Below are 12,580 nucleotides of genomic sequence, written 5' to 3'. Positions count from 1 at the left end.
GGATAGAAGTGATCATTTGCTGTTTCAAGGGGGTGGCTACTCAAAATATAGATAACTCTTTTTGTAGCTCATCAGCTGGCAGTTTGTTGATACGAACCACACTTACAGCATGTGGAAAGGGGTCCTAGGGGACCCCCTGATGGGGATATTGTTTGTGAATCTGCCATATTGTTTCAAGATGGTGGATACTCAAAGTATAGGCAATGGTCGTTCGTAATCTATGTGCAGACAGTCAGGTACAAACCAAATTTGCAGTACATGAGAAGAGATCCTAGGGGACCCTGACGGGGATATTGTTTTGCCAGTCCACCATATTGTTTCGAGATGGTGGGCACTTAAAGTATAGGCAGCAGTTCTTCATCACTCATGCACTTACAGATGGATACAAACCAAATTCATAGCACTTGGAAGGGGGTCCTATGTAAGAACCATCACGTTAAAGCAGAAAGTAGGATCCATTTGTTCTATTTAGAATGATTTGTTTTATTTCAGTTAAACAGGATCATAGATATAGACAAAATTCTTGACAAAATGCATTACATCCAGAACAGCATGCAAACCTTATAAAACAATACAGTGGCTCTTCAGAGACAAGAAAAGAGGATAAATGGTTCAGATTCCAAGATCAACAGCACTTACCTTTCCGTCCTGGGAACCCAGAGTCCCCAGGCACACCTTTATCTCCTGGGAATCCGGGTCGCCCAGGTTCCCCTTGAACTCCACTTTCAGCCCCAAACACTTCACCGGGCGGTCCCTTTGCACCAGGCAACCCAGGGAGACCTGGCTTTCCAGGTAACGCATCTGTCCCATCAAATCCTGGAGGTCCTTGTTGGCCTGGATCTCCACGGATGCCAGGAAAGCCTTAAAGAACACAACGTTTGTAGCATTACACCACAGTCCTAACAAGCACACAAAATCATGCAGTTGGTTATTAACAAAGCTGATTAAGCCCAACCATTTCCTTTAGAACTTACGGGATATTCCTATAGGATCTACAGCATTCCTATAAGATCTACAGTAAGCATTCTAGATTTTTTCTTTCGTGGTTTAAACCCTTTTCAATGGGCCTTTGATAAGTTGATGACAGCATAAGTATTTTAGCATTGAAAAGCATATTTCCTTTCTAAAAAGCATTGCATGTGCAAAAAAAAAAGTTGTTCTTTTAAGGTTTTACATTGCAATGTTACGCTATCTTATACATAAGGTCTTGATTGACTTTGTATTGCTTATGTTCTGTGTTTTTGGAAAATAAAACTTTTAAAAACCACAATCCTATAGGAATAATACTGTTATTGGACGCTTGTAAGGCAAACATGGTAATATAATGTGAAGCTGTTGGAACATTCTGCTATATACATGCATATTATTATTAACAATTATCCAAACAAAAAGAGTCCTTATTTCTTCAGAAAAGCTGTAACTCCACTTAAAGTCAGGAGTCACAACACCCCCTCTTGTTTACCAGGTAGGTCAGAGGAATTTTATGTTCCTCATCTTGTTTCTGACAAGAATGTTCATGTAACCTTTTGTATTGCCCAATTTTGTGCTATTGTGCAGTGGTTAGTGTTGGACTAGGACTGGGGTGACCCGGGTTCAAATCCCCATTCAGCCATGAAACTGGCTGGGTGACTCTGGGCCAGTCACTTCTCTCTCAGCCTAACCTACCTCACAGGGTGTTTGTGATGACAAATCTAGCCATGTACTCTGGGCTCCTTGGAGGAAGAGCGGGATATAAATGTAAAAAATAATAAACAAGTGCTTTCCCCGTTATAGTAGATAGTGATTAAATAAGTAAAAGACGGTAGTTAAATAAGTAGATCAAGCCGTTTATGCCACTTAGGGATATTTCATTTCGGACGGATATATTAGATCGATATTGCTTTAGGCTGATAGGGAGGATGGGATTGTGATTGGTTAATTGTGATGTATTCTGGTCAATGGCCGTAATAAAGATCCTGATCTGATCTGATCATGGGTCATTCCTGGCTCTTACCTGGTACTCCTGGGAGCCCAATTAATCCAGGTGTGCCTGGCTGCCCCTTGAAGCCGTTTAACCCAGGCTGTCCCGGAATTCCCGGAACACCTTTACTTCCCTTGGAACCTAAAGATGGAGAAAATCAATTTGGCATCAGATGCGGAAGCATGGGATGAGAAAGGAGGGCAGGTCTCATCCGAGGAATCGGGCTCTACAAGCCAAACGAATGAGGGCCACGCAGTAGGTCACAAAAAGCACCATCAGCACCAGGAAGCAGACTGCTTTCCAGTCTGCACCTTGGAAAAACCCTGCTGGATCGGACCAAGCCAGGCCCGTGGTCTCCAAGATCTTGCTCACAGTGCTCAGCGCCTCGGAGGCCACTAAGCAGGGCTTGACGGATGAGTGCTAGAAGATCCGAGGCATGAAAGTAGCACATCTCTTCATGCAGGTAATCCACTAATTTCCGTATCACATGTTACAAGAGGCACCACAAAACCAAATTGTACGAAGATATCCAGTCGCAAAGTGCTCTGACTTAAGATAACCCACAGCTAATATAGGGACAAAGGATACCGAGTCAGAACCTTGGTCTATTTTGCTCAGCAGTGTCTACACCGACTGGCAGTGACTTCTTCAAGGCTTGAGGCAGGAGCTTTTCTAAGTCCTAAATGGAGGTGCCAGGGATTGAACCTGGGACCTTCTGCATTCAAGCAGAAGCTCTGCCACTGAACTACAGCCCTATCTCCCCAAATAAGATGCCGTGTTACCTATGCCGCACATAGGACGCTGCGTGATACCAAGTCAGAACATTGGTCCATCTAGCTCAGAATGGTTTATGCTAACCGGCAGCAGCTACTCCAGAGCTTCAAGCAATAGTGCTTCCCAGCCTCCTTGGGACTGAATCTGGGAGCCCCTCTGCATGCAAAGCAGATGTTCTACCATTGAGTTACGGCTCCATCCCCAAAGGTGGCACACATGATTCTCCCATCCAGGTACCGATCACACCAAGACCTGCTTAGCTTCAACAAGGGGGTTGTATCGTGTGCCCTTAGACCGTGCTCTTGGACTAATTTAGCTCCAGGAAGCAATGGTGAGCCTAAGGCGGTCAGAGGCGGATTAACAGAGAGGCAGAGTAGGCATCTGCCTACAGTGGCAAGATCTGAGGAGCAGCAAATTTTGCCCCTCCTCAAATTTTGCTGTCCCTTTCTGTAGGCAGCGGCTGCTGCAGGAAGGGTGGAATGGGCAAGGAGAAAGTCACCCCTTTAACTTTTTTTTTATTTTAAAGACAACCCTTTTTGGTTTAAGGTAAAAGGGCAGCAAAAGCCTTTTTGCCTATGGGCGGCAAAAAGCTTAATCCGCCCCTGAAGGGGGTGACATTCCTGCTAATCGTGCATTTTTGTGCTCTTTTCTTTAGCCGAGAGAGATCAACTGCCCTTCAGTCAGCCTAGCACAGCATCTCTCCAGTAGCTGCTGTTGGCGTCTGCTTTGGAAGTGTGTTTAGATTGCGAGTCCTTCTGGGACGGGGAGATTCATTTTCTGAAACCTTCTGCTCTTGAAACGTTTTTGTTGAAAAGCCGCATAACATCATCATCAACAACAACAACAACAAGGAAATATCAAATCACCAGTAGAAAGACATACATGGAAACTGGCGCCAAGAAAGGGGAAAGGAAGAACCCCGGACACCATATTTACCCAAACAGAAGATGACACTGAATTTAAGATGACCCCCTTTAAAAATGGAGGTTAAATACAGGTCATACCTGTATTTACCCAAAAGGAGGAGGATTCTGAATTTAAGATGACCCCTGATTTCTAGCATCAAAGAATTTTTGGGGGCATGGGAACTAGATTTGGATGCAGATAAATATGGTATATTCAGCCACCTAATGGCACAGCAGGGAAATGACTGGATTAGCAAGCATGAGGTTGCCGGTTTGAATCCCCGCTGGTATGTTTCCCAGACTATAGGAAACACCTATATTGGGCAGCAGCGATATAGGAAGATGCTGAAAGGCCTCATCTCATCCTGTGTGGGATCAGGCAATGGGAAACCCTTCCATTATTCGACCAAAGACAACCACAGGGCTCTGTGGGCGCCAGGAGTTGACACCGACTCAACGGCACACTTTAATTTACTAAATATAGTATATGTTACATGCTGTTTCGTACCTGGAAATCCTGAGGGTCCTGGAAATCCAGGTGTACCAAATTCTCCAGGAATGACACAGGGCAAAGTGATACCTACAGAAAGACAATGTGTCAAAACGTCACTTGGCCCTTGGTGATTAAATGGGTCCAAGGAGAACATTTATTTTCCTGACTCAAGATCTGAAGAGTACAGAAATGACGGTCCATTAAACATTTCCAAGTTTGCCATAAAACAGGGATTCCCAACCTGTGTTCCTCCAGAAGCTGCTGAACTACAACTCTCATCATCCCTGGCCACAATACATTATAGCTGGGGGTGATGGGAGTTGTAGTTCAGCAACATCTGGAGGACCCCAGGTTGGGCAGCACCCCTGCATAGAATATTGCTTTCTGAGTATTATTTATTTGAAATGCTTGCAGTGATGGACTCCATCAGCACAACTAGATGAGTTTGTTCTTCTCCTGTATTTACACATTACAAGGTTGGCCCCATCTTGCCCAAGATGATTTCATGACGTCTGGAAGGATAACACATACAACGTTATTTATTTCTGTAAGACAAGGTGCATTTCTGTAATATTTCAATAAATATATATTTGTTTTTGCTTGAAGACAACACCAAACCATTTCTAAACAGGAAGGAAATGGCTACGTTTGTATACGAGCACAAATGAGATGGTCAGTTCACACTTGGTGATGAAGTCCGAAGACAGGTGTTCATTCTGCAAAACGGCTGCTTGGTGGCTAACAAGGAATGGATGCCACACAGCCACAACATGCTGGAATGTGATGGTGGCACACCCTACAAAGCATGGTCTGTGACCCACAGCTGCATTCATGAAGATGTGAACATTGGTGTACCACCTGTCTAGTTCTAATTTAGCCTGGACTGTGCAAAGTCAATGTTTTAGTGGACAGTGCTGCAAAATTCCTCTGCATTGTTGCTTTTAAGCAAGTGAGTCTGTAGCCCTCATGGCAGCCCAGAAAGGTTTGGCCATATCCAAGCAGTGATGGCAGAAAGCTCAGACTCCAAGGGGGAACCCTAGGCAAGGTTTTCCAGCAGTCTTCTGGGTCGTCGAAATAGGATCTGTCATTTTAATCCCTGTTAGAGGCAGTGTTCCGTCTAACACGGATTCCCAGATGTTGTTTACAACTCCCATAATCCCCAAGCAAAGGCCATTGCAGATGAGGATTCTGGGAATTGTTGTCAACAACATCTGGGAATCCCTATTAGAGGGGACACTGGTTAGAGGATGGAGTTTCTCTATTATGGCAAGGCAGGGCAGCACAATTTTAACCGTCCACCTGTTGTTGGACTACAACTCCCATAATCCCCAGCCACAGTGGCCAATAGTCAGGGATGATGGCAGTTGTAGGCCAACAACTGCAGAAGGACCAAAGTTGTGCAGCCCTGGGGTATAGTTAGAGCACTGTCCCTCTGCCCTTTCCCTCCATTTCTAGTCGGCACCTCCTCTCCCATCTTGCATGCTGCTAAGCCAGGAGTAGGCAACCTTGGTTCTACAGTTGTTGAACTACAGCTGGAGAACCATGGTTGCCAGCCCTGTACTAAACCAGGGCTATGTGGCCAAGAATGCACTCAGAATACATTTTGCAAATTCTGGATGTCTGCAAATAGATTCAATAATTCATTCCTCTAGGAGAGTCTGGGTTTTCTTGACCTTCTCCTATTGGAGGAGTAGTTTAGAGAGATACTAGCTGTCACAAACCACAGGCTTTTATGTACCTATAAAGCCACGGGTTTCCAGTGAGGTCACTGGAAGCCAAGTACTTGCTGCCATCAACGGAAGCTGTTAATAGCAGGCCTACATAAGCGGTGGTCTTATGCCTACCTTTAGGGCATGCCCCGGCGTATTCCAGGGTGGTGTTGGGCAGAACTCTTGGGGTGAGGGCACAGGCCTGATTCTGACGGTTTCCGGTGGTATCAACAAGCACATGGCTTCCAATGAAAACAAATGCACATGGCTTTTGTTTGTGCCCAAAAGGACATGGTTTTTGTCAGCTAGGAGATCTCTAAACAACTTGGGGGGAATTGGGATGCAGGGCATAAACCTGGCTGTGGTGCGGTTTTCCATCCCAGTCATGACAAGGCACATGCAATAAGCAAAGATGTAGAAACACAGAGCCACAAGGAAGCAGAAGTTCAAAGCACACGGAAGCAAGCTTTCTGCTGGCAACATTCCTTGGGCCTCCTCAAATCCTCCCCTCCCCTCTCCCTCCATATCATTTAGCATGCTTTTTCTCTGTGTGCTGACCATCGTATCATGACGGGAAGAAAGAGGATTCTCCCGTCGCACTTCCAGCAATGGCTAGGACCTTGCTCTCACCTCCCTCAGTGTCTAAGACTCCATTAACAAACTCCTCACCGCAGCAGCATTCACCTATACCATTTAAGCAAAGGAGCACAAGTTAAAAACAGAGGTAGCTGGGGGAGAGGGACACCCACAAGACTGAAAGCTCTCTCTTTAAACCAGAAGCCTCACATATTCACAGGCACTGCATCAGAGCATAAGAAGAGCCCGGCTGGATCAGGCCCATCTAGTCCAGCATCCTGTTTCCCAGAGTGGCTCACCAGATGCCTCACAGGCAGGAGGAGAAGGCATGCCTTCTCTCCTGCTGTTGCTCCCCTATAGCTGGTATTCAGAAGCATCTTGCCTCTGAGGCTGGAGGTGGCTGATGGCCACCAGACTAGTAGCCACTGATAGTCCTTGTCCAATGCAGTGACCAAGGCAAAAATTGAGATCAACATTCACGCCGTTCATAGGATATGAATATTTAGGCCCACATACAGCCTTTAGGGGGCTCTTTTTGGTTGCAAGGAAAGAAAATGCAAAATAATAATGTTGCCTGTGAATATGTGTAGGGATACCTTTAAACACGGCAAAATGAATTCTCTCTCTCTCTCTCTCTCTCTCTCTCTCTCTCTCGCAAAACAAAACGTTAAATAGGTACAAGGTAGAAATCATATTAAAAAAGAAAGAGGCAGAAAGGGCAGACAGACATTGCTCTTGTTAAAACTATTTTGGAAAGCTGGCATTAGAAAGGCAAAAGGCTTTTCCTCCCCGCCCATTTTATGGCAAATTGCACAGAAGAAACATTAGATCCTCTAAAGAAGCAAGAAAACTTCTGATTTCTTTTCAGTGAAGGTGCATGTGCATTATACGTGACTGCCAGCATGAACAGCATCCTAATCGCAGCATTTTGTAGCATCCTAATTACACCGATGGGGGTGTAGAAGATGCCCCACCCTGACTTATTCTCTTAAGCAAATCAAGAAAAAGAGGGGAGAGTACTAACCAATACTGCTTAGGCTAGAGAACCAAGTGGCCAGATGGGAATAGAGGAAGCTGCCTTATACTGAGTCAGACCCTTGGTCCATCTCGCTCAGTATTGTCTACACTGACTGGCAGTGGCTTCTCCGAGGTTACAGGCAGGAGTCTCTCCCAGCCCTACCTGGAGATGCTGCTGGAATTAAACCTGGGACCTTCTGCATGCAAACAGATGCTCTTCCACTGAGCTACAGCCCCATCCCCTAATTAAGAGAGCGCCTTCTGCTTCATGAACTTTTTTGCCTATTAAGCTCATCAGAGGAGGTCCAGATGTAGTTGCCACTGGCTCATATGGTGGTGACCCAAAACCGAGCATTCTCTAGGGTTGCCCCAGGGCTCTAGAATATGCTCCCAAATGAAATCAGGACCTCCCCATCACGGGCTGTTTTTCAGTGACTTTTGAACACGCACCTATTTTATCATGCTGTTCGTTGATAATGTTTTAAAGATTTATTGATGGTTATTGTAATGTTATATATGATTGAAGGTTTTAACTGGTAACCACCCAGAGATTTTATATAGGGCAGTATACAGATAAAGTAAAATAAAATAAAATAAAATAAAATAAAATAAAATAAAATAAAATAAAATAAAATAAAACCCACTACGACTGCAAAACCAGATTAAATATAAAATTGAGAGTGCTTATTTAGGAGCATGGGATCTCACAATGTAGTTCCTGTGATTTCCAAGAACAAATCAAAGGAGTTGGTGTACCTGGAGGGCCTGGAAGACCCGGTTGGCCTGGAAATCCATCTGTCCCTGGGTTGCCTAGAGGTCCTTGTATTCCATTTGGGCCAGGAAATCCAATGCCAAGAAGACCAGTCTCGCCACGCCGACCCTTGGGACCAGGTAAACCTGGCAGGCCTTTCTCACCTGGATAACCTAATCCACCATCACCCTAAACACACAACAAAAGTCTCCAGGTGAATGAAGGTTAGAGATCAAGATTATTTCTTGGCTTGGAGATATGAGCCTTGGGCATCTGTAATATGCACCTCAAAAATGAAACAAGTCAGAGAAGAATTCAGTACCTCCCTCACCTCCCACAGTCCTGAGGATCGCCAACAGCTGCACCAGCTCTTGTGAATACTTTATTTCCCTAGTCTACTTTGTGCAGCAAGCTCACTAGATAGAATAACTATGACTTTGTATTGCTGACATCAGGGGATCTCAAACTTGAGTCCTCAGATGATGTTGGACTACAACTCCCATCATTCCCAGCCACATAGCCTTTGGCTAATCATGGCCTTTGGCCATTGTGGCTGGGGACAATAGGAGCTGTAGTCCAACATCATCTGGGGACCCAAGTTTGAGATCTGTTTTTCTAGCAAGAGCTGATCTACCAATTGGGTTCTCTGGGTAGACCAGCCCTCTGCTCTGGACTTGGCATGTCAGCCCTCCTTGGAGGACTGGTCTACCTGGAAGACCAGTCCTGTGATGCGGGCTGATGCACTATGTCTGGAGTGGAGGGCTGGTCTACCCGTCAACCTCTCCCCAGAAATAAGTTTCATTTTGAGGCCCGTTTTCCTAGCTCTCCCCAGAAAAATGGGTCTCAAAATGGTGCTTGAATCACCTGAATTGATTTGGATTGAATCGGGGGTGATTTTCTTTGACCCCAAATCCGGCCCTTTATTTTGAGGGTGGTTTGATTCGAGGTCAAATCACTGAATTGCCCCCAATTTGACCCAAATTGATTCAAGGTCGAATCAAATTGCACATCTCTAGTTCAAACATAAATTAGTTTTGTTGTCATGGCTTTGCTCCAAAAAGTCTGGGAATTGTCCTGTGAAAGGACTTGGTGTCATGATCCCCGTCCTGAGTCCGGCCCAAAGCAGAGGGAAGCAATCAGGCTGTAAAACCAGCCCCAGAACCAGTGTCAAGACCTCAAGACTAGAGTCTGAGCCCGCTAGCTGGGAGATCTGGAACTGCAGACCTGAACTGGCCACTCCTGAGCACAAGCTTCCCAATGAACAGGCTTCTTTTATGTCCAGTATCTCATGTTTCCCCAAGTCTACACACCAGCACTCACAATGTGCCAGGAGAGACTTGAACAAGGATGAACAAAGGAAGCTGCTTTGTACCAAGCCAGACCACTGGTCCATCTAGTTCCATATTGGCTACACTGACTGCTGTGGTTCTCCAAGGCTTCAGGGCAGGAGCCTCTCCCAACCTTACCTAGAGATGCCAGTGGGTGAACCTGGGGTCTCCTGTGTGTAAGCATGCAGATGCTTTCCCACTAAGCTATGGCCCTATCCCCTAAGGGATCTTACAGCACTAATCTTACAGCACTCACATATAGTCACCTGTCTACATGCAAACCAGGGTGGACCCTTCTTAGCAATGGGGACAATTCATGCTTGCTACTGCTAGACTAGCTCTCCTGGAGCAGAAGAGGAGTACTAGACTCCAGACCAGAGGACTGCTTCTTTAAATTTATCTGGGCAAAGCCCAGAAGTATTCAATACTTCATTCCATCTCTGGCTCTTGTTGGAGCACACTCTGCTCCTTTGGAGCTCTCCAGGGTCCTGAAACCCTGACTGCCTTGCCTCACCCACTGGGCTCTTGCCTATGAGACAACTGTCTCCTCCTCCTTCCACAAGTTATATTTTCATTTATATCCATTTTATGATGACCAATCCCATCCAGAGGATCTACTCTTTTCTTTTTGTGACTGCATATCCACAGCCTTTCCTTCATGCAAGCTTCTACTATCCTTCCCTTGCAGATACTTTTATCTAGGCCTATCTTTTTTTCTCCAGCCTGAATAGCCTTCCTGGCAAGGACACCACCACATCCGCATTCTGCACAACACACATCTGGCATCAACACATTGGCATGCAATTAACAACTGTAGGTTCCGTTCCACAGACAGATATCCCACAAACTTACCGGCAGGCCGGGTTGGCCTGGCAAACCTGAGAGGCCATCCCTGCCAGGAATTCCTGGGACACCTGAAGGACCGATGGGCCCTATGTCCCCTACATCTCCTCGGGTGCCTCTTCCCGGGGCAAAAGAAGACTCTCCTTTTTCTCCCTTGGGGCCTGGAAGGCCAGGTTGACCAAACAAGGCCTAGAACATTAAAAAAAAAAAAAAAAAAAAAAGAGGGAGCAAAATAAAGGGATGTGCACATATTTCCTTTCTAGGACATCATCATAAAGGGGTGGGAAAGGGGGATACAGCCAGAGAAGAGGATCCTACAAGACCATTTCTTACCCAAAGTATTCACAGTTCAAATATCAATAAGCTTACAGATGGCCCATGTCAACAATCTGTCATTCCATTCTACCATTTTCTTTCCCCTTTCATCAGCAGTGTCTGGAGAAATTCATTCCTGACTCACCGGTAGTCCAGGCTGTCCTTGGGAGCCCCTGTCACCTGGATCTCCCATAGGTCCTTTTGGGCCAAGTCCCCCTGGTCTCCCAGGCTGACCAGGTGTGCCAGGCTCTCCTCTGAAGCCAACTGTGGCTCCTCCATCACAAGCACAAGCACCAGCTTCACCTGGAAAAGCAACATATCCGTCCAGACAGCCCACCTAACCATGATCTAGAAACTAAACCATGGTTTGAGCATGAAAACTCACAATCAGTCAAACCCTAGTTTAGGGTTGCTGGTTCAATTCCATCTCCTCTACACTTCAGGCTGCAAGTGAAGTGGCTTCTGAAGATAATGCACTGGCCATAACCTTAATATGGCTTGCCAATCCAGGCATCACACCACGGTTACCATGAAACATGCAACCCCAACAAAATTCAAACCATGGATTCTGATTCTGGTTTGCCTTCTGATTGCAAACCATGGTGTGCCACTTCAGTCTCCCCCCACCCCCATCCCTCACTCACAGCTTTGGGAGGGAGGGTGGCAAGAAGCCCCCTCTCCTCTGCTCATGCTTCCTCCAAGCTTTGCAAGGAGTGTGAGGAGAGGCACTCCTTACAAAGGTCAGATCAGTCCCAAAGAACCAAGGGGGCACCCTCCCCTGCTGCCACCCCCAAAACCTGCAGCCTGCTGCGACTGTTTCGCTTTGCGGCCCCCAGTTTGGCAAAAGTCCGAATGGAGCCGATATGGCCCAAGCAGACGTTTCCCCATGACTGGCATTCCAGCAACCATATGAAGATGGGACTTCTTCCACTACGCTACAGAAGATGATACTGTAGTCTCCACCTAGTTTGTGGGGTCTCTCCTCCCCCTACAACCAAACCCATGCCCAGGGGTGGATCTATAATACAGTGGATGGGTTCAAAGAACCTGGGCCGCCCAGCTCCTGGGAGCCGCCTGCCTCAGCTGCCCCATTCCTAGTACTACTACGACTATGACAACGACAAATATTTATATCGTGCTCTTCAACCAAAGATCTCAAAGCGGTTTACATATAAAAATAAATAATAAATAGATAAAATGGCTCCCTGTTCCCAAAGGGCTCACATTCTACAAAGAAACATAAAACAGACACTAGCAACAGCCACTGGAGGGATGCTGGGCTGGGGATGGATACAGCCAGTTGCTCTCCTCCTGCTCACTAAAGATGCACTCCAAAAAGGTGCCTCTTTGCTCAGTTAGCAGGGGACTCATTTCCTAGCTGGCATTTGCTGGCTGGGTGCATCCCTTGCTGGAGGGAGAGAAAAGGGGGGAAATTCATGCACCCACCAGCGAATGTCAGCTGGGAATGAGCACCAGAGGATTTGCACAGTACCTTTGGTTCTCTAGTTATGCTTCCTTGCACACTGCATCGTGTGAAAGGGGTGTACTGGCGTGCACACCCACAATAGTTGTGGGGATGGGGCAAACATGGGCCTCCATTCCCCTGGCTATGCCAGTGCCCACGCCACAGCCCACATCATTGTGAAAGGTCCCTCGACCATCAGGAATGGCTTTTGGGGAGAATCAGGGGATGGCAGAAGGAGTCCTTCTTATGCTAGCACCACTCTGAACGCTAGCCAGAGTCTCTGGTGAAAAAAGCCACGGGAAAACAGACGTTCTGCTCACCTTTGTGTCCTTTTAAACCCAATGTCCCCGGTGGCCCTCTCGGTCCAGGGACTCCAGTCTCTCCGGGTTCCCCATCAAGCAACGCTTCTACCGTATCAACGGAATCTGCAGGTTTGGAGTAATA

At 46.5% G+C, this 12,580-nt stretch overlaps 1 protein-coding gene across 4 annotated transcripts in view; it reads right to left on the bottom strand.

Annotated features, from left to right (window-relative positions):
• Positions 1-12,580, bottom strand: part of COL4A6 (collagen type IV alpha 6 chain) — a 213,516-nt gene that overhangs the window by 35,136 nt on the left and 165,800 nt on the right. For 3 of the 4 annotated variants that reach the window (XM_053273264.1, XM_053273266.1, XM_053273267.1), the window contains 8 exons: positions 12,457-12,561; positions 10,817-10,974; positions 10,366-10,545; positions 8,191-8,374; positions 6,472-6,525; positions 4,148-4,219; positions 1,994-2,101; positions 640-861 (listed from right to left, as the gene is read on the bottom strand). In XM_053273264.1, coding sequence (XP_053129239.1) covers positions 640-861; positions 1,994-2,101; positions 4,148-4,219; positions 6,472-6,525; positions 8,191-8,374; positions 10,366-10,545; positions 10,817-10,974; positions 12,457-12,561 — 1,083 coding nt within the window. The remainder of the gene's footprint in view (positions 1-639; positions 862-1,993; positions 2,102-4,147; positions 4,220-6,471; positions 6,526-8,190; positions 8,375-10,365; positions 10,546-10,816; positions 10,975-12,456; positions 12,562-12,580) is intronic. The other variant, XM_053273265.1, reaches the window with a different exon arrangement.

The sequence above is a fragment of the Hemicordylus capensis genome, chromosome 11 (assembly GCF_027244095.1).
Source record: "Hemicordylus capensis ecotype Gifberg chromosome 11, rHemCap1.1.pri, whole genome shotgun sequence".
Lineage (NCBI taxonomy): Eukaryota > Metazoa > Chordata > Lepidosauria > Squamata > Cordylidae > Hemicordylus > Hemicordylus capensis.
This window is presented reverse-complemented; position numbering and strand designations above follow the sequence as displayed.